Raw genomic sequence first — 19,582 nt, 5'->3', positions numbered from 1 at the left:
ACAACAGGATGCAGTTCAACAAGGAGAAATGCAAAGTGCTGCACCTAGGGAGGAAAAATGTCCAGCACACCTACAGCCTAGGGAATGACCTGCTGGGTGGCACGGAGGTGGAAAGGGATCTTGGAGTCCTAGTGGACTCCAAGTTGAACATGAGCCGGCAGTGTGACGAAGCCATCAGAAAAGCCAATGGCACTTTATCGTGCATCAGCAGATGCATGACAAATAGGTCCAGGGAGGTGATACTTCCCCTCTATCGGGCGCTGGTCAGACCGCAGTTGGAGTACTGCGTGCAATTCTGGGCGCCGCACTTCAAGAAGGATGCGGATAACCTGGAGAGGGTACAGCGAAGGGCAACTCGTATGGTCAAGGGCCTGCAGACCAAGCCCTACAAGGAGAGACTAGTGAAACTGGACCTTTTCAGCCTCCGCAAGAGAAGGTTGAGAGGTGACCTAGTGGCTGCCTATAAGTTCATCACGGGGGCACAGAAGGGAATTGGTGAGGATTTATTCACCAAGGCGCCCCCGGGGGTTACAAGAAACAATGGCCACAAGCTAGCAGAGAGCAGATTTAGACTGGACATTAGGAAGAACTTCTTCACAGTTCGAGTGGCCAAGGTCTGGAACGGGCTCCCAAGGGAGGTGGTGCTCTCCCCTACCCTGGGGGTCTTCAAGAGGAGGTTAGACGAGTATCTAGCTGGGGTCATTTAGACCCAACACTCTTTCCTGCTTATGCAGGGGGTCGGACTTGATGATCTATTGAGGTCCCTTCCGACCCTAACATCTATGAATCTATGAATCTATGAATCTAGGTGAGATGCAGGAGGGACCCCTCTGGAGTATGTGGGTCAGCAACTGTCAGGCTGACTTTCTGATCCCTCGCACTGGTAAATGCAAGAGGGCCAGGGGTGGAAGGCCGAAGGGCAATTAAGCCCAATGTGAGGGGCAGACCAGGGCCACGGTGAGCTATCTGGCACCCTGCTCAGACTAAATGGCTAGTATCTTTTGCAAAATTTAAATGTCTTCCGGTGCAACCTGGGCTCTCAGTTTCATTAACCATCCTTGGTTTTAGGTCAAGATTAGTATAGTATTATGCAGTAAATTACCCACATTGTGATGTACAGGTCTGTGTGAAAATACAGATAAAGGGAACTAAGCAATCTCTTCCCAGGTTACAGCAGAATTATATTTATTTCACAGTGCACCTTGTTTATCCCTGAGCACTGAACAGGAGAACTGAAAAATGAGACACTGCTTTAACTTCATAGAGGCTGTCTGGCACTGCAATGCTGACACTACCTATATGGCTTCCAGCTCTGGTGCAAAAGTAAAAAGAAACGGCAAGTACTACTTTGACAAAAGAATAGCACAGCAGAGTTTTTATAACCTATTTGAACAGAACACTTCCAAAGTAAGGGCAGCTTCCCTACTTTCCTAGCGATTACTAACCTGTCCCCCATACTGCTCCCTCCAGTACCTCCCATCACAATATTAGATCCCCCACCACCAATCCCCGCAGCACATGCTATTAAAAATATACTCTGTCCCAAGTCCAACATACCCAGAGCTCCTCTTGTATTTAGTAAATCTTGCCCCCAATTGCTCCAGGCACAGTCCTACTGGCCCAACATGCACCAAGGTTCCACACAACCAAGGAAAAAGCAACATTTTATCAGCTGTGAACATACTAATAGCTTATTTTTCTTTTCTCCCCTCTTCCCACCCAGCAACACCAGTTATAAGGTAAGTAATTCTGCTGCCTGTTGCTTTTGGTTTTGCTGAGTGTTTGTTTGGTGGGCTGTGTGTGTCTGAGGCTGTGCTCTGAGAAGCTGGGCATGACTGCTGATTGCTGCAGTGACTGCTGATTGCTGACTGTTGTGGGATTGCTGACTGGGCCTGACAGAAGCCCTAACGAAGGGGCTGAGTCAGCCCAGGGCCAGAAGGGTATAAAAGGAGACTCCCCAGTTGACCAGGGAGCCTGTGACCAGGGACTACAAACAGGGGAAGCAGTTTGCAGGCCAGTTTGTGGGTAGTAGCATAGCCTATTTCCATAGAATGGTGGGGACATGTCATACTCCGCGGCTTCCTGCTTCGGCCACAACTGAGGCCTCCACCCAGATGGAACCCATGGTTCCAGCCTCCACTCAGACGGAGCCCCTGGCACCAGGTTGCGGGTGCTGCCTGGCATGGCTGCCAGCAACTGGGAACGGGAGCAAGGTCACCCCCACCTGTGGTGTATGCTCCTTAGTCACCTGGAGTACCAGGTGACTAAGCTCCAGGCCAAGGTAGGCAGACTTTGTGCCACCAGGGCCCATGAGCAGGATATAACTACTACAGTCAGGCTCTTCTGAAGAATGAAGAAGAGAAGACAGAGGAGAAGGCTGGCTGAAAAGAAGGCTGGCCGAAAAGAGTCACCCGGAGCTACCTGGAAGACGATAGTCTCAGGCTCCAGGATATACAGGGTTAGGGCTACCCCTCCCCTGGCATTGCACAACAGGTATGCTCCCCTCACCATGGATGAGAAAGCTCCGATGGAGACACTGGAGGAGGTGGGTAGTCAGCAAACTACCACCCCCAAGAGGAGACACAGGGTGGTGGTGGTGGGGACTCCCTCCTGCAGGGCACTGAGAGACCCATTTGCCGTCTGGACCCCCTACCCCATGAGGTCTGCTGCCTCCCTGGGGCCCACATCTGGGATGTTGCGGAGAGGATCCTTAGGCTTGTCTGACCTTCCGACCACTACCCCATGCTCCTCATCCATGTGGGCATGAATGACACAGCCAGGAGTAATCTGGACCAGGTCATGAGTGACTACAGGGCTCTGGGGGCTGGGCTCAAGGGGTTAGGGGTACAGGTAGTCTTTACCTCTGTGCTCCCACAGACCTAGGATAGGATGCGTCAAAGATGTGAGCCGACAACTCCAGTGGTGGTGCTACCAAGAGGACTTGTTTCTTCGACCACAGCGCATGCTTCAGGGAGAGAGGACTCCTGGGAAGGGACGGCATCCACCTCACACAGAGGGGTAAGTCCCTGTTCTCAGCGAGGATGGCTGATCTTCTAGATGGGTCTTTAAACTAAGATCACCGGGGGACGGGGAAACACTGACTGGAGCATGCCCAGGGACTGGCACACCAGAAAGCTCCAAAGTTGGGGACACTAGGAGAGCCACTCTTGCAAGAGCTAAGGGAATGGTTCTCCCTCAGCACGATAGGAAATCGAGGGTCTCAACTGGAGGACTAAGGTGCCTGTACAGTAATGCCAAGAGCATGGGGAACAAGCAGGAGGAGCTAGCCCTCCTACTCTCCAGTGGGCATTATGATCTAGTAGGGATTACGGAGACCTGGTGGGACTCCTCACATGATTAGAATGTAGCCATAGAGGGCTAAACCCCCCACAGAAGAAACTGAGTAGGGAAGAAAGTTGGAGGTGTAGCTCTCCATGTGAGGGAGCAGTACACCTCCTTGGAGGCTGACATTGGTTCCAAAGAAAAGCAGTTCAAAACCCTATGGGTCAAACTGGGGGGGATGGGGGGAGGGTACAGTGAGAGAGACCTAACTGCAGGTGTATACTACAGACCACCAAACCAGGGGAAGGATTTCAATCTGAGAACTAGCAAAGGCCATGTGCGTGCAGGACATGTTCATCATGGGTGACTTCAATTACCCAGACGTGTCTTAGGAGGAACACTCAGCTAAATTGGATCAGTTGCGTTGCTTCCTGACCTGTGTTGTAGAGCTCTACCTGACTCAGGAAGTGCATGGGCCAACCAGAGGTAACGCTCTCCTAGACTTGGTCTTGGCCAAAGGAGACGATCTGGTGAGCGACCTGAATAGAGACGGTAGCCTGGGTGACAGCAACCACAAAACCATCATGTTCACTGTCCATTGCAAGGCTGGAAAATCAGCTAGCAGGGTTGAAGTTTTGGAGTTAAAAAAAGTTAATTTCAACAGGCTCAGGGCAATAGTAGGGGAAGCGCTGTGGGACCAGGGACTGAAGGTGAAAGGAGTGCATGAAGAGTGGTTGTTCCTCAAGGACACGATCTTCAAAGCACAAAAGAAGTCCATTCCCATGCAGCGGAAAGGTAGCAGAAGGGCTGGTAAACTCTCTTGGCTTAATAGAGATATCATGGTCCTCTTGAAAAAGAACAAAGAGGCATACAAACAATGGAAGCTTGGGACAGTCCCCAAGGAGGACTATACAACAACAGCCCGCGCTTCTAGGGAGCACATTAGAAAGGCTAAGGTGGTGACTGAATCTAAACTTGAAGCAGAAATCAAGGACAATAAGAAGTCCTTCTTTAGGTATGTAGGGAACAGGAGGAAAACAAATGGAAGTATGGGGCCATTGCTTAACAACTCAGGACAGATGGTTACCAACACTCAGGAGAAAACTGAATTCCTTAATGACTACTTTGCTTCGGTATTTCATTGGACTAAGGGGAAAATCATACTAACTAAGGTTCAGAATGGGCATGGTGGGAGTGACCACCTATCTACTGTTGACATTGAGTTGGTGCGTGATCGGTTAGAAAAGTTAGACATTTATAAGTCAGCAGGACTGGATGAACTTTAAAAGCTAAAGGAGCTGACCAAAGTCATCGCGGGACCTCTGGAGAAACTTCCAAAACTAGTGGTGCTTGGGGGATGTCCCTGAAGACTAGAAGAGGGCCAATGTTGTGCCCAACTTCAAGAAAGGGAGGAGAGAGGACCCAGGCAACTATAGGCCAGTTAGCCTAATTTCTATCCCTGGGAAAATCCTGGAAAAATTCATCAAGGAGTCTATGTGTGATACGCTTGCAGAAGGTAGGATTCTGAATGACAGCCAGCACGGCTTCATCGCAGGCAGGTCTTGTCTTACCAATCTCATCTCCTTCTATGACCAGGTAACTCACCACCTGGATAAGAGAAAGGAGGTCAGCATTGTATACCTAGACTTCCAAAAGGCCTTTAAGCTAGTATCTCATGATGTTCTCGTGGGAAAATTGGAGGATTGTGGGTTAACTGCTCAACAATTAGGTAGGAAGCTGGCTGTGGGGAAGGACCCAAAGAGTTCTTATGAACAGATCTGTGTTGTCCTGGTGAGAAGTGGCCAGTGGTGTCCCTCGAGGGTCCATGAGGTTTTCAACATCTTTATCAACGATTTGGATATGGGGGTGAAGAGCTCACAGGCCAAGTTCGTATTTGACACCAAGTTATGGGGGACCATGGTCACGCTTAAAAATAGGCTGCAGATAGAGGCAGGCCTAGACAGGCTGCCAAGTTAAGTGGATTGGAACCAGATAGTCCAGAGAAGAGCCACGCGCATGATCAGAGGTCAGGGAAGCAGACCCTACGATGACAGGCTGAGAGCTCTGGGGCTCTTTAGCCTGGAAAAGCGCAGGCTCAGGGGTGATCTGATAGCCACCTCCAAGTTTATCAGGGGTGACCACCAGGATCTGGGGGAACGTTTGTTCACCAGAGCGCCCCAAGGGATGACGAGGTCGAATGGTCACAAACCACTACAAGATAGTTTCAGGCTGGACATAAGGAAGAATTTCTTTACTGTCCGAGCCCCCAAGGTCTGGAACAGCCTGCCACCGGAGGTTGTTCAAGCGCCTTCACTGAACACCTTCAAGATGAAACTGGATGCTTATCTTGCTGGGATCCTATGACCCCAGCTGACTTCCTGCCCTTTGGGCAGGGGGCTGGACTCGATGATCTTCCAAGGTCCCTTCCAGCCCTAATGTCTATGAATCTATGAAACATTAAGAAATATAAAGTGCTCCATCTGGGGATGAACAATCCCCAACATTACTTACAGGCTTGGTGGTGACAAACTGACTAGCACCACAACTGAAAGGAACCTAGGGGTAATAATAGACCACAGTATGAACATGAGCTGTCAGTGTGATGCTGTAGCCAGCAGGGCAAATAATACTCTGGCATGCATCAACCAATGCATCTCAAGCAAAACTAAGGAAGTGATTCTTCTGCTTTACTCAGCATTGGTGAGACTACAGCTGGAGTACTGCATCCAGTTCTGGGCACCGCACTTCAACAAGGATGTGGAAAACTTGAGAGAGAGTCCAGAGAAGAGCCAACCATATGATCAGAGACTTGCAAGGCAAGCCATATAAGCAAACCCTGAGGGACTTGGGTCTCTTCAGCCTAAAAAAGAGAAGGCTGAGAGGGGACTTGGTAGCAGGATGGGCTCCTGCTGCATCCTGCAGTCCCAGCAATGCAGCTAGGAACCACGTGGTGCTGGAGCAGCTGGCAGGTGGGTAGGGTGGTGGGGAGAAGCCGCAGCAGCAGATGAGAAAGTGAGGAAATGGCAGTCGCAGCGGTGGCAGGCAGGAGTGCAGCTGGGCGGGAGCGTGGGGCCCATACTGGTGCCACAGGGCCAGGCCCAGTGGGGGCCAACGGTGGGGCAGCAGGAGTGTGGGGCCCAGACTGCCTCTGCCCCTTTCCCTGCTGACACAGCCCAGCCTGGCTTCATAAAGTCCCTCCCAGCAACCAGCCCATGCTCCTGCTGTCCCACCCCGGATCCCTGCCAGCTCTGGCCCCGGGGCACTGGTGCAGGCCCTGTGCTCCCACCCAACTGTTGCTGCACTCCCACCCACTGTCGCTCGCCCTACTGCCTGCCACCACTGCACCCGCCATTTCCCCGCCGCTGCTGCAGCTTCTCCCCACCCAACACATGGTTCCTGGCTGCACAGCCAGGTCCACAGAATGCAGCAGGAGCTGGCCCAGCCCCTGCAATTCCTGGCTGGTTCCATCCGGTGTTGGCCAAGTTGGGCCAGCACCTGCCAAGTTCTGTGGACCTGGCCATGCAGCCAGGAACCGCATGGTGCCAGAGTGGCCAGAGTGCATGGGCCCTGAGCACCCTGAGGTCTCATGGCTTGCTGCTGTTGCTGGTGGCAGGGCTGTGGGCAGCCACATGCACACCCCAGATCCCCTTACACTCCCCAGCCACCCCCCACCTCCACACATGCCACAACTCTCCCCAGACAGCCTCCCCTGTACCCACCCACACCCCACATATTCACACACCCTCCCACACACACACCGCACACCCACAGCCTCCCACAAACCTATACCCACCCACACACACTTGCTACACAATATGCAAAAGGAAGACTTCATTTTAAACTATTATAGTCACCTTTATGTACTCTACACAAACACAAGTAAATCAGGACAAAAATAATTTTTAAAATTGAATTAATAAATGCTGTAGTAGATGTCTGATTTTTAGAATATAAGTTGGTATTTTTCTGGTTCCAAGATGACAAGCCCCCTTGCCAAGAGGAATAATTCCAGGGATAAGGGGAGGGACTCCTGTTGGCAAAGCTCAGGGGTTAGGGACTTCTGGTCCCAGGATGGTGGTTAGGGATGGCACACATGTCAAGGGGTGGGGCTCCCCCTGCGGCCCTTGACAGCCTGCCAGAACTCTGTAAGCAGCCTTCCAGTCGAAATAATTGCCCGCCCCTGATCTAACATTAAGGGTTTAAACAGACTATCCTGATGCACAGGAAGACTAGCAAGTATGGCAGAAGACCAGCTTGGCTTGGCAAGGAACTCTTCAGTAAACTAAAATACAAAAAGGAAGCTTATAAAAAGTGGACACTTGGACAAACAACTAGGGAGGAGTATAAAAGCATTGCTCGGGCATGCAGGGATGAAATCAGGAAGGCCAAAATGTAACTGGAGTTGCAGCTAGCAAGGGATATCAAGGATAACAAGAAAGGTTTCTACAAGTATGCCAGTAGCAAGAGGAGGATCAGGGAAAGTGTGGGTCCCTTACTGAATGGGGGAGTAAACCTTGTGACAGAGGATGCAGAAAAGGCTGAAGTGCTCAATGTCTTCTTCACCTCAGTCTTCAGCTCCCAGACTACTGCACTGAGCAGCACAGTTTGGGCAGTGGGGGGGAGGTAAGCAGCCAACAGTGGTGAAAGAACAGGTTAGGGACTATTTAGAAAAGCTGGACATATACAAATCCATGGGGCTGGAAGGAAAGCACCCAAGGGTGCGAGACTGCAGAGCCACTGGCCATCATCTTTGAAAACTCATGGTTATCAGGAGAGGTCCCAGATGATTAGAGAAGGGCAAATGTAGTACCATCTTTAAGGAAGGGATGAAGGAGGATCCAGGGAACTACAAACCAGTCAGCCTCACCTCAGTCCCTGGAAAAATCTTAGAGCAGATCCTCAAGAAATCCATTTCTAAACACTTGGAGGAGAAAAGGGTGATTAGGAACAGTCGGCATGGATTCACCAGGAGCAAGTCATGCCTGACCAACCTGATTGCCTTCTATGATGAGAAGAGTGGCTCCGTGGACATAGGGAGACCAATGGATGTGGTATACCTTAATTTTAGCAAGGCTTTTGATACGGTCTCCCACAACATTCTCGCAGGCAAGCTAAGGAAGTATGGCTAGATGAACAGACTGTAAAGAGGATAGAAAATTGGCTGGAGCGTCGGACTCAGAGAGTAGTACAGTAATCAATGGCTCGATGTCTAGTTGGGAGCCGGTATCAAGTGGAGTGTCCCAGGGATTGGTCCTGGGACCAGTTTTGTTTAATGTCTTCATCAACCACTTGGAAGATGGCATAAAGTACACCCTCAGCAAATTTCCAGATGACACCAAGTTGAGGGGAGTAGTTGATATGCTGGAGGGTAGGGCTAGGATTCAGAGTGACTGAGACAAATTGGAAGATTGGGTCACAAGAAATCTCATGAGGTTCAACAAGGACAGCTGCTAAGTCCTGCACTTCAGACGGAACAATCCCATGCACCAGTACAGGCTGGGGGCTGACTGGCTGGGCAGCAGCTCTGCAGAAAAGAACCTAGGGGTTACAGTGGACAATAAGCTGAATATGAGCCAATGTGCCCTTGTTGTCAAGATGGTTAACAGCATAATGGGCTGCATTATAGGCATGTTGCTAGCAGGTCAAGGTAAGTGATTATTCCCCTCTGTTCACCACTGGTGAGGCCACATCTGGAGTACCGTGTCCCATTTTGGGGCCCCTACTACAGAAAGGATGTGGGCAAATTGGAGAGACTCCAGCAAAGGGCCACAAAAATGGTGAGAGGGCTAGGACACATGGCTTATGAGGAGAGGCTGAGGGAACTGGGGGCTTATTTAGTTTTGAGAAGAGAAGACAGAGGGGATTTAATAGCAGCCTTCAATTACCTTAAGGGAGGTTCGAAAGAGGATGGAGCTAGACTGTTCTCCGTTGCTCCTTGTTGCACTGTCTCAAGTTGCAGCAAGGGAAGTTTAGGTTAGATATTAGGAACAATTTTCTCACTAGGAGGGTAGTAAAACACTGGAACAGCTTACCCAGAGAGACTGGAATCTCCATCCTTAGAGGTTTTTAAGACCCAAATGGACAAAGCTCTAGCTGAGAGGATCTAGTTGTGGATGGTCCTGCTTTGAGCAGGGGATTGGTTTAGATGACCTCCAGAAGTCCCTTTCAACCCTCACTTCTTATGATTATCAATAGATTCTTAAAAAAAAAGAGAGAGAGATTTAACTAAAACTAGTGCAACTTTGTGTATGAACATTAAAACTTTAGCTTCCACCATTGTAAAAGCAAGACCTAGTAATCACCTCAGTCTTCGAGTCCAAGATGCCTCAGTGCCCTAAGCTTTAACCCTACCAACTTGCAGCAACATTGTGAAACTGATTCAGTTTAATCAGTGAAAGTCTGTTTTTAGACTAGATCTTATCCATGTCAGTTGTCATTTATCAACTATGTTGGACAGAAGCAGAATGATGGAATCAGGTGAGAGTGAAACAAGGAAGCCTGCTACAAAAGGCTGCCTGACAGCCTATTTTTTCCACTGGTGTATTCCATCAACAACACGAATGGTATCTAAGTTTTTGGCTATGACAATAACAGTACAGGGGAAGAGGAGTGGCAAACAATTATTAATCAGTAATTCTAATTAACTACAGTAGGTAAGGGGTTGGGGGGGAACCCCACAAATAATAAGACTTCACTTTAACACACTTGATATCACTTTTTGTTTTTAAAGTGGCCAGTGAAGAGACCTCTCTCTATTTTGTCAAATAAATGTCAGTACCAACTCTCTCGGGGAAAGCTGATGACATTTGCCATACATCAAAATGTTTGCATTTGAAAAAAAAATCAGTTTTTTTCTGTATCAATTTAATAAATATACGTCTTTTGTCAACAAGGCAACTTGAAATAACTAATTCATTATCTATATAACCAACAACTTTGAGAGGAGAGGAAATGGGTGGGGGGAGGAAATCAATGAGCAAATATATTAGCATGTGGTCCCCTTGATGCATTTCCAAAAAGATCACCACATACTCGTGATTATACAGCAGTTTACTGATGTGCTGGATTTTGCTTTTAATTTTGTGTTTCTCCTTTCACCCACTGTATCTGACTTTAAGGCTACTTACAGATACGAAAAAAAAAATGCAGCACTTTACTTTCAGCTCATCGTGCTCCCACACTGAAGGCAGCACGTGCCCAGAATAGGCATTGTGTTAGTTTGACCCAGCATCATAGATCGTGCACTTCGGGAGGGCTTTTTGGCGCTTTTATCTAATTTTAATCATTAGATTAAAATTAACCAGATCATAACACCCTCCCCCACTCCGCCTTAATTATTACAAAGTGTCAAAGTAGTGGTAGGACAGAGAAAGGCCCGATTCAGTCACTGATTCAGACTTTACACTTCAAAGCACTGTCAGACATCAGCAGTGTCACTGACATTATGGAAACCAGAAAGCAGAGCTTTGCTTACACTAAATTTTATAATACTATTCTGTTTATACATCATACATATTCTGATATAGATTGAGAGATCCTGAAAGGCTGGGAGATCCTGAAATTTTAAGTGTTTGCCAGTTATATTATATGCTACTGCAGCTAGCATTGATAGCATAATGCTGATATTCATGACTATAATGCAACTGGAAAAATACTGTTTAGTATAAAAAGCATCAAAAAGTAGGCAACTACTTGGGGAAGGAGTGAAAATAGTTTTACATGTTGCTTTCTTAATTATGAAAGCCAGGGGAAAAATAATACACAGAATGCTGGTGTTCAGTATTAATATATTTAAATACAGTTAATAAATCACTGAAGCTGATATTAAATATAAAAGTCTATGTTGAACAGCTAAGTTTTGCCAAAATAAAAAGCTTTGCTCTTTCATATTGGACAGGCTGCATCAGATTTTTACTGAAATAGCACACACACAACTCAGTTAATTTTTAACAAAGCTGCAGTCCAACAGTTTCTATGTACTTCTCTGGTTCCAGATTGGGAATCAAGGCTATACGGAAAAAAAAAAATCAATTCTAAATTTGCCAGTAAATATTATAATTACACTATGAAACACTGATTCCTAATGGCTATTCTCTGTATAGGAGTCCAAACCTCTTCTGTCCTCTTTGCTGTCTCCCCCTCTGCTCTGAGTGACAACCCCATTACATCTTATTACCCTTTACAAGAAACAATTTTCTCCCAATATGCAGATGACAGTTTGGTCTCTGAATCATCACAACTCAATGCACCACTCCATCTCTGTCTGTACTGTCTGACTAGCCCTATTATTCAGATGATGCACCTCTATGCCTTGCTTCAACTACGCCCCATGCGAGTGAGATGCTTTTCATCACACATGAAGTCTCATTTTTTGCCTCTCACTCTTTAAAAAGCTAGGGGTCACCTGCCAGCACACTAAAGTTATTTTCCTTAGAGCAATTCAATTTATAGAAGAGGCTTACAGTTTTTACCAGAGTCTTTGTGGTACCTTTCGAGAAGTATTGGTGGATTTCTGAGGTATGTGCTACAATATGTAACTGCTAAAAGAACATTAATTAGTCTTAAGACCACTAAAAAACCATTAATCTTAAATTTACTCCAATAAAATGTGATTCCAAACCTGCTGAAATCACTGAGAGCGTTTGTACTTTCTTCAATGGGCTTTGGAGACTGTCCAGAGTCAGGTAGTGTTTTTTGTGGGTAGCAATCAGATGTACTATGTATGCATTATCACTAGTTAATGTGTCACAGAAGAGTAGGACTACCCGTCTGAAGTAACAGGAGTAAGGGGAAGGAGTTTACTCTGCCAGCTCTATCTGACTGGCATCTCTCAAGCTGGGAGAATGTCCAGCCACAGACTTTCAGGTGGAGCAAAGGGCAGAGAATCTCTTCCACTGTTTCCAGAGCGGTCTGTGATCTGGTTGCTAAACCACCAGAGTTTATCAGTTGTTCTGAAGGTACACACACAAAAAAACTACTCAAGACTAGTCTGCTAATCTGTCCACAAAAGCAGTTAAATGCAACTTATTTATATGAGAATAACCTGTACAATAGCATATGTAGGACAGTTCAAAGATCAGCACTGGTATGCAGATTACAGGGTAACTTAAACTGGTTTTCATCCTATTAGAAACAGGGATGGAAAAACAGCAAGTTTTAGCCCAAATTGAGAGAACTTACCTGTCTATTTGTACACCCAATTAGAGTGAGACTTAAGGCCCACCTGGTTAACTAGTAGCCCCTTGTGGGGCTAATAAATGAATGGTACAACTAAATTCTTGGGACAACTAAAACAAAAACAGGATAGGAGTGCTGTGTGGGTCAGAGGTTCAAAATGTGAAAACAAGTGTGCCTGAGGGGAGAGAACTTACCTGGGTGAGGGAGATCACTTAGCTCTTAAAAACAACCCTTTTTCCTAATGTGAATCTCATCCTGCCAAGTCCTGGACACCTGTTGCAAGGTGCTGAAAGGCTTTGTGCCCATCTGATGCTTCAGTAAGGCTGAAGGGGCTCATCACTTAGCAGGTTCAGAGACTTTTCAGAACACTTACAGGTAGTGAACTACCTAATTCGTGGGGGCTGTCCTCTGATTTCTTGGTCTGAGCATGGCACTGGTTGCCATTTTTGTGACAGAGTGCAGCAACCCCGCACGCCTCTGGCTGAGAGGCCCCAGAAGTCCTACCCCTTCCCAGAGATTTGACAGATGGACATCACCACTCAGCCACCCTCAGCCACTCAGAAGCCTGGGGAGGGGAGGCCTGCCATGTTCTGCTGTGAACAAAACTTCTCCCTCTCTTTACCCATCCTCTCTCCCCCAACCCCCTGTTTCAGGATGCTAGGACTTCCTGCCTCCGTTTTCAGCTCCCCCCAAACTGCATGCTGGCCCTTTTCCAGCTTTTTTGAGATCCCCATGCTTTTTTGAAGGGACCAGGTTTTTTCACAGGGGACCTACCAAATTTGCAGTTTCCACAAAAATTGTGAAATCATGAATTTGGTAAGTCCCTATTTATAGATCATATCATTTTTGTCTCGAGAGCAAACATTCTTTATGGAAATGGAAAGACACCACAGAGTGTGCTCATATCAGATTCTAAATGTATCTGGAAAAACAGCAAATTGATTGTAGATGTCAGCCACCCCACACAAACATGCCACAAATTTCCTTGACTGTACCACTGACTGGTGAGATACTATGCTTGATTTATTGTACTGGACACAGCTAATTGCTCTCAGCTTCCAAAACTAGTCAGCATAGGTCTGGTGTGGAAGCATAAAGAAAATAGGGCTGTTCTGAACTGGATCTTAGTTTAGCAACAAGAAAAAAGATACACATAAGTAACAAATTTTGCCAGTAGTCTAAAACTGAGCAAATGAGTTAAAACGTCTGAAGAAAAAAAAAAGGAAGAAATAAAGTTAGAAAATAGCACAGGAACAGTATTGGTCAGCATAGCAAGTAAATCATATGCAACATTTACAGCCACTCACCCATAGAAATAAAAAGTCTTTCCACGAGTTTTACAACATAAGAATCAATCTCTTATGTACTTCAAAGACCTTAGAAAAACAGAGGTTGTCTCACAGGCTTAATAGTCAGTTATTGTCCAAGAAAAAGATAAGCACATACTATGTTATTTCTGCCTTCTACTGCAGTAAATAGCTAAGATTTAATGTACTTGATATAAGCTTTGCTGCAAGTCCAGTTATTTAAACACAGTTTCTACACTAAGTCATTTTATAGCCCGTGAGTAGAGTGGCATATTTGGGTCTAAACTGACCAATTACAAAAACAGTATGTAGCGGTAGAATGGAGAAGGGTCTTCAGCAAAAAGCAAAAATACTAAAAAAGAATAATCTGCCATTCACAAACAATTAGGACATTTTTACAAATGCAAGTGCCCAGCGCTGTGACGCTTGCGGTTGCTAAGTGCCGAAACATGCATCACTGCTGAGAAAATGGTGACAGCGTGCTTTTGAACTAAAACACATTGGAGGTGCTTTAGTTCAAAAGCGCACTGCCACCATTTTCTGTGGGCTGACACACATTTCACCACTTATATAACTGCACATGGCACAGCGCAGTTCACCTCAGCTTGTGTGCGGAGCAGACTCAATTAACTGAGTCTGCTCGGAAGCAGCAGATCTCTGGCGCACTGTGGAACAGAAAAGTATGTGTATAAATGCCCTAAGATTTCCACCCCCACAAATATTTTCAATACACTGCAAGTGATTAGAAAACTCCTTATAAAACCAAAATAAACAGAGCTACAACTGACATTCACATCATAAGATGTGATATGGATCTTATATCAAATTCTGTGCAACTATTTCTTTTCTTTGAATTTGTGGTTTACCAGCTGTTTAATCCCATTCTGTGGGGAAAGGGTCAGGAGTTACTAGGTCAAGACAGAAACGAAAAGTCATATGGCTTCTCCTACTACTCCAGTTTCATAAAGATTCTCCTTTTTTTTCCACAGTGTACCATTCAGAGGTCACCATAGCCATATGGAGACCAAAGGGATTCACTAGGTTCCTTGGATAGGATGAAAATTGTATGCAACTGCTTAGCTTTAGTAAGAACATTTGCAATATTCCAAACTAATAGACAGGTATCCTGGTTTTCTCTGTTTAAAAATTGCAAATTCTCTGACTTAAAAAAAACAAAACAAAATCCATGTTTTTCCAGGATTAAAATGAAATGCTACTATGTATGCATCAACTGAACACAATGCTTTATTGATATTTTTACAATTTTAAAGCAACTTGGAAGCCTGACAGTGCCTCAATCACTATAATAAAATAAACTGTAAATACCTATACATTTTGGTGTTTGATTTGGGGGGTTTTATCATTGAAAAATCAGAGATCCCCGTCCCCTTTGCTCACCAGGATGTGCGTCCAGCTACAGCTGTCCCTCGTCTCCCCCACCACCACTTTGTAGCACTAAGCAGCTCTGATATGCCAGTGCCCTGCCCATGCTATTGCCCCAGCCCTGCTGGTGCCCCTCACTCCCCACCCACAGCCCCCTGGCCCTACCAATGCTCCTCACTCCCTACCCACAGCCCTCCACCCTGTTGGAGAGGGCCCCCAGCTGCCCTGGGTTCCAGGGCCAGGGACCTGGGTCCACAACCCCCTGCCCCTCCTAGTAGCCCGTGAGCCCCAGATGCCACCTGTGGGAGTCAGAAGCTGCTGTGGTCCGAATAGAGCATGAAGTCCCCTCCCCCACCCCTCCCCCTCTGCCATGGGCAGCACAGCTGGAGCACAGCTTGTAGTGGGGTGACCAATGCAGGCTGCCCATTGCAGGCTTGGAGCATCCTGCCCTGCTCCCTCCTCCCAGGGGCCTCTGCAGTCCAGCAGGGGGACCTACAAGGCAGGGCAGAGTGGGTCAGGGTGAGGCAGGCAGGCTTGGTGCTGCTGCCAGGAGCCCCACATTGCCATAGTGAGGCACTCCCTGCCCACCTGGCAGCAGCTGGAGGCACAGGTCCATGCTGCCACCCCCGCTGCTGCCAGGTGGGCAGCATAGGGCTCACTGAGCCTCCCCACCCTACTTTGCCTTCCCTGCTGTGCCCCAGACGAGCTGCCCACAGCTCCATCCCACTCTCTGCCCTGGGCCCCAAGCACCACCCTGGATGGACAGTGCCCCCCGCCCCAGCCCTGCCCAAGGGGAGGGGCCTCAATCCCCCTCACTTTACAGGCCTCAATCTCCCTCCCACCCCAGACTTACCTGTGGGGAGCTGCTCTCCATGCTGCCTGGCTGCCATGTGCATGTGTTCCCACACATGCATGTGGCGCCCCTGCCTGATCATCCTCCTATTGCTCCCACCAACCCCTTGCAGGCTGGAACTCTGCCAACTTGCAAGGGGAAACCTGTCCAACATATGTTCTCCTTTAAAGGAGAACATATGCATTTTTCTCCTTAAAATGAGAATATCCACGTTTTATCATGTTTTTCCATGGTGAACAGAAAACCCAGGTCCCTTCTAATAGACAAACCACAGAACGAGCAACCCCCTACTGGCTCATTTAGTCTAACACTATGCAAAATGTAGCTATCAAAGGGAAGACAATATTAAACTAGTAACTACATATAAATCACAGGCCTAGATGGACAGTAAAGACTGATTTCAGTCTGAAGAATGTTGATGTTGGCAAACATGCATTAGTGCTTACAACAACAACAAAAAATCAAGAACCAATATTTGATATATATAGTAACATAATATCTAAGAAGAATTTTCATATACTTGTATAGGTAGTAAAGGAAATATAAACAGACTCTATGAATCCTTTAGGTTGGTGCTTTTTGTATTTGTTTTTTGACACGTAAACAGTATTGCGCAGAGACAAGGGCACAGCACTTTACTCAGTTGGTAATCTAAGGCTCTTTATTACTCCTCAGAACAAGATCATAAGGAATAATCTATATCTGACACTTTATTATTTATATTGTAGTAGCCCCCAGAGATCCTAGCTGGGCTTTCTTTCCCATAGCAGGCAATTGGATCATTCAGTTATAGTAATTTGTGAACTATTATTTAGACACCTTGGCTGCTAAAGAGCCATATTCTCATCTCCCCACCCTCCTACCCTAGACTTCACTCCAGTTTCCTCAGGTTTTTCTCCACCCAGACTAAATCCACAATTTACTCCCACTTAGTAACAGGATATACTTACCCCCACCCACAACACATTTAATAGCGATTCAGATCTTTTATTTTTAATATTATTGAAATTATACCTTAAATTGATATTCTGGTGTAAAATTTGGTTCCAAAAACAGTTTAAAAACAGGCATAAGAATTATTTGTAATTCAAACATTTAATCATTGTGGCAGCATACAAGAACCAAGACCCATTCAATGCAGGTCATGTCCTAGTCATTTCAATGGCTCCTACCTCGATGCTTGCACACAGGCTACCATAGACATGGTCAAGGCTGTCACACAGCCTAAGGATCTGACTGCACAGAACAACCTGGCAGAAACAAGGCTCTAGCACTAAAAATCATACATAACTAATCCTTGTTCAGTAGAAGTGACCAATGAGTTTCCATTCTTCAAACAGAGAGAAAAAAATGCAGAATGGAAATACATGTAAAAAGTGAAAGAAGGGGTTTGTTCCCTTTCACTACTACTACTGTTACAAAAAAATAAAAATTTTTGTTTTTTAACCTGATGCTCACTCTGAGACTGGGCTTTTAAGGAAACTTTCTGTCCAGACCAACAGGGAGAGATGTCAAATAAAAAAATACTACCAAAACACACAAACAAACGAACACCTTGCTTCTTGCATATTTTCTGGAACATCAGGGCTACAACAGCACAACCCCTTCATCCAAAGTATCTTTTAAATGGACACGAGACAACACAGCAGCTAGTTCACGGACAAGCTAAAGTTGCTTATCCCAACTCATCTTTAATTAACAGCTGAGCATCACCAAAGTATAAGCTATGGGAACACCTTAGTCTGTACTTAAGATGGTGCTTCCTTGTGCACCGTATTGAGTAAAAAGTTATGCTTGTCTTTGAAGCTTTACAAAAATCTCTCTCTCCCTGTTCTCTGGTGCCTTATCACTTTCTCTCACCCTTCTCTGGCCTGCCCATTATATCAACCTCTTTTTCCTTTCTCTCTCATTTCCAGGGTTTCCTCCACGTCATCAGCTATTACCACCATATCACTGCTAATTCCCAACTGCCAATTTCCAATTCAAATACCTTCTTAAATCACATTCTGATGGGTTGTGGCAGTGCGTTCCCTTTTCTGTACAGAAACAAGATACCTATTACTGCAAGTACCTTGTACAACTGTCCACGGTAGCAGGTGAGATGCGAGTCTACTACCTTCTCTTGGCCGCTAGTACTAAGCAGTTATTGACACTTAGGGCCCAGGTTTACAAGCCGTCCCATACAGGCAGCTCCTCACACCCCCGAGGAGCCCACTGTGTGCTGGCTTGCAGAATCAAGGCCTTCACAAAGCAGCTCCAAGCTGGGGTAGCCAGCGGGAGATGAGGGTGACCCTAAATCTCTTTGACCAGCATAATTTATGGACAAACTCTCCAGTTCAGGCAAGCAGCACTCAGAAAGGCAAGTCTGTCAGACCTTGAACTTTTCCTTTTAAAAGGAAGAGTGATTCATCTAATTACGCTGCCAAAGGAGGGGATAAAGTTAGCTCTGCCCAGGTAGATTATAGCTTGCACCTTGCCCTGCCTCTCCTCCCTGCTCTCCACACCTTACACCCCCGCTCCATGTCGCATGCACACATTCACACCACACATGCTGCACAGATTTCATAGATATTACAGCTGGAAGGGACCTCATAAGCTCATCAGGTCCAGCCCCCTGCCCAAAAGGGGCAGGAATCAGCTAGGGTCAAAGGATACATGTATAAACACACCACACACACTGCACACACGTGTACACACACTGCACATGCCCTTACACCAGTCATGCACGTGTGCACTTGCACACCACACACGCCCTCACACTGCCAGCACCGTAGACATGCACACACCATATGATGTGCATGTACCACACAATGCACACACCGCACACATACACATGCACACCAAACACACACGTGCACACCACACAATGCGTGCACACACGACACACACATTGCACACGTGCACACACCGCACGACACAATGTGCAACACATGTGCATCAAACAAAGACACACACGGACAATGGACACACATGTGCACACATGCACGATGCACACACCAAAGACATGCACACACACAAGCACCCCCCCACGATGCACCACACACACGTGCAGAGATGTGCACACGCGCAGACACGCAGGGTCTCCAGGTAAGCCTGAGGGAGGTGCAAAGGGGGAAACAATCCGGGCCCGCAGGGACGAGGCCCCGGCCCCGCGCTGTCCCTCGGCCACCGCGAGCTCATCCGAGCCCCGCCTCCCTTACCTGGTGCCGAGCCCAGGTTGCCCCTCCTGTGCCTCCTGCCGAGCTCCTCCTCGTCTTCCTCCAGCCTCCAGGCTTCAGCCATGGGCGAGGGGCACGGCCGGGGCGCTCACGCGGCAGGCGCCCCCATGTCCCAAGAGTCCCCCGGCCGGCCCGGCGCTGGGGGCCGGAGCCCTGCGGCACCTGCAGCCTCCCCCGGGGCTGCCTCCCCTTCCCCGGCCTGCTCGCTCCCGCCGCTGCCGCCGCCTGCCTCCCAAGTTGCAGCCCCGCCGGGCCCTTTCTCCGCCCTGCGCCGCTGCCCGCCGGGGAGAGGGAGTCCGAGAAGGTGGCGTTCGCCTTCCCCGCCGCTCACCGCATTCCGGTGTCAACAGGAAACCCCGCTC

At 47.3% G+C, this 19,582-nt stretch overlaps 1 protein-coding gene across 4 annotated transcripts in view; it reads right to left on the bottom strand.

Annotated features, from left to right (window-relative positions):
• The window catches only part of SH3D19 (SH3 domain containing 19), a 141,520-nt gene extending 122,143 nt beyond the window's left edge, over positions 1–19,377 (bottom strand). For all 4 annotated transcript variants that reach the window (XM_059721989.1, XM_059721987.1, XM_059721990.1 and 1 more), the window contains exon 1: positions 19,203–19,377. In XM_059721989.1, the coding sequence (XP_059577972.1) occupies positions 19,203–19,284 (82 nt within the window). In that variant the 5' untranslated portion in view covers positions 19,285–19,377. The remainder of the gene's footprint in view (positions 1–19,202) is intronic.
• Between the last annotated feature and the right edge of the window lie 205 nt (positions 19,378–19,582).

This window comes from Alligator mississippiensis, chromosome 2 (genome assembly GCF_030867095.1).
Source record: "Alligator mississippiensis isolate rAllMis1 chromosome 2, rAllMis1, whole genome shotgun sequence".
In the NCBI taxonomy this organism is placed as follows: Eukaryota; Metazoa; Chordata; order Crocodylia; family Alligatoridae; genus Alligator; species Alligator mississippiensis.
Note: the sequence above shows the minus strand (reverse complement) of the source record. Positions and strands in the feature narration are given on the sequence as shown.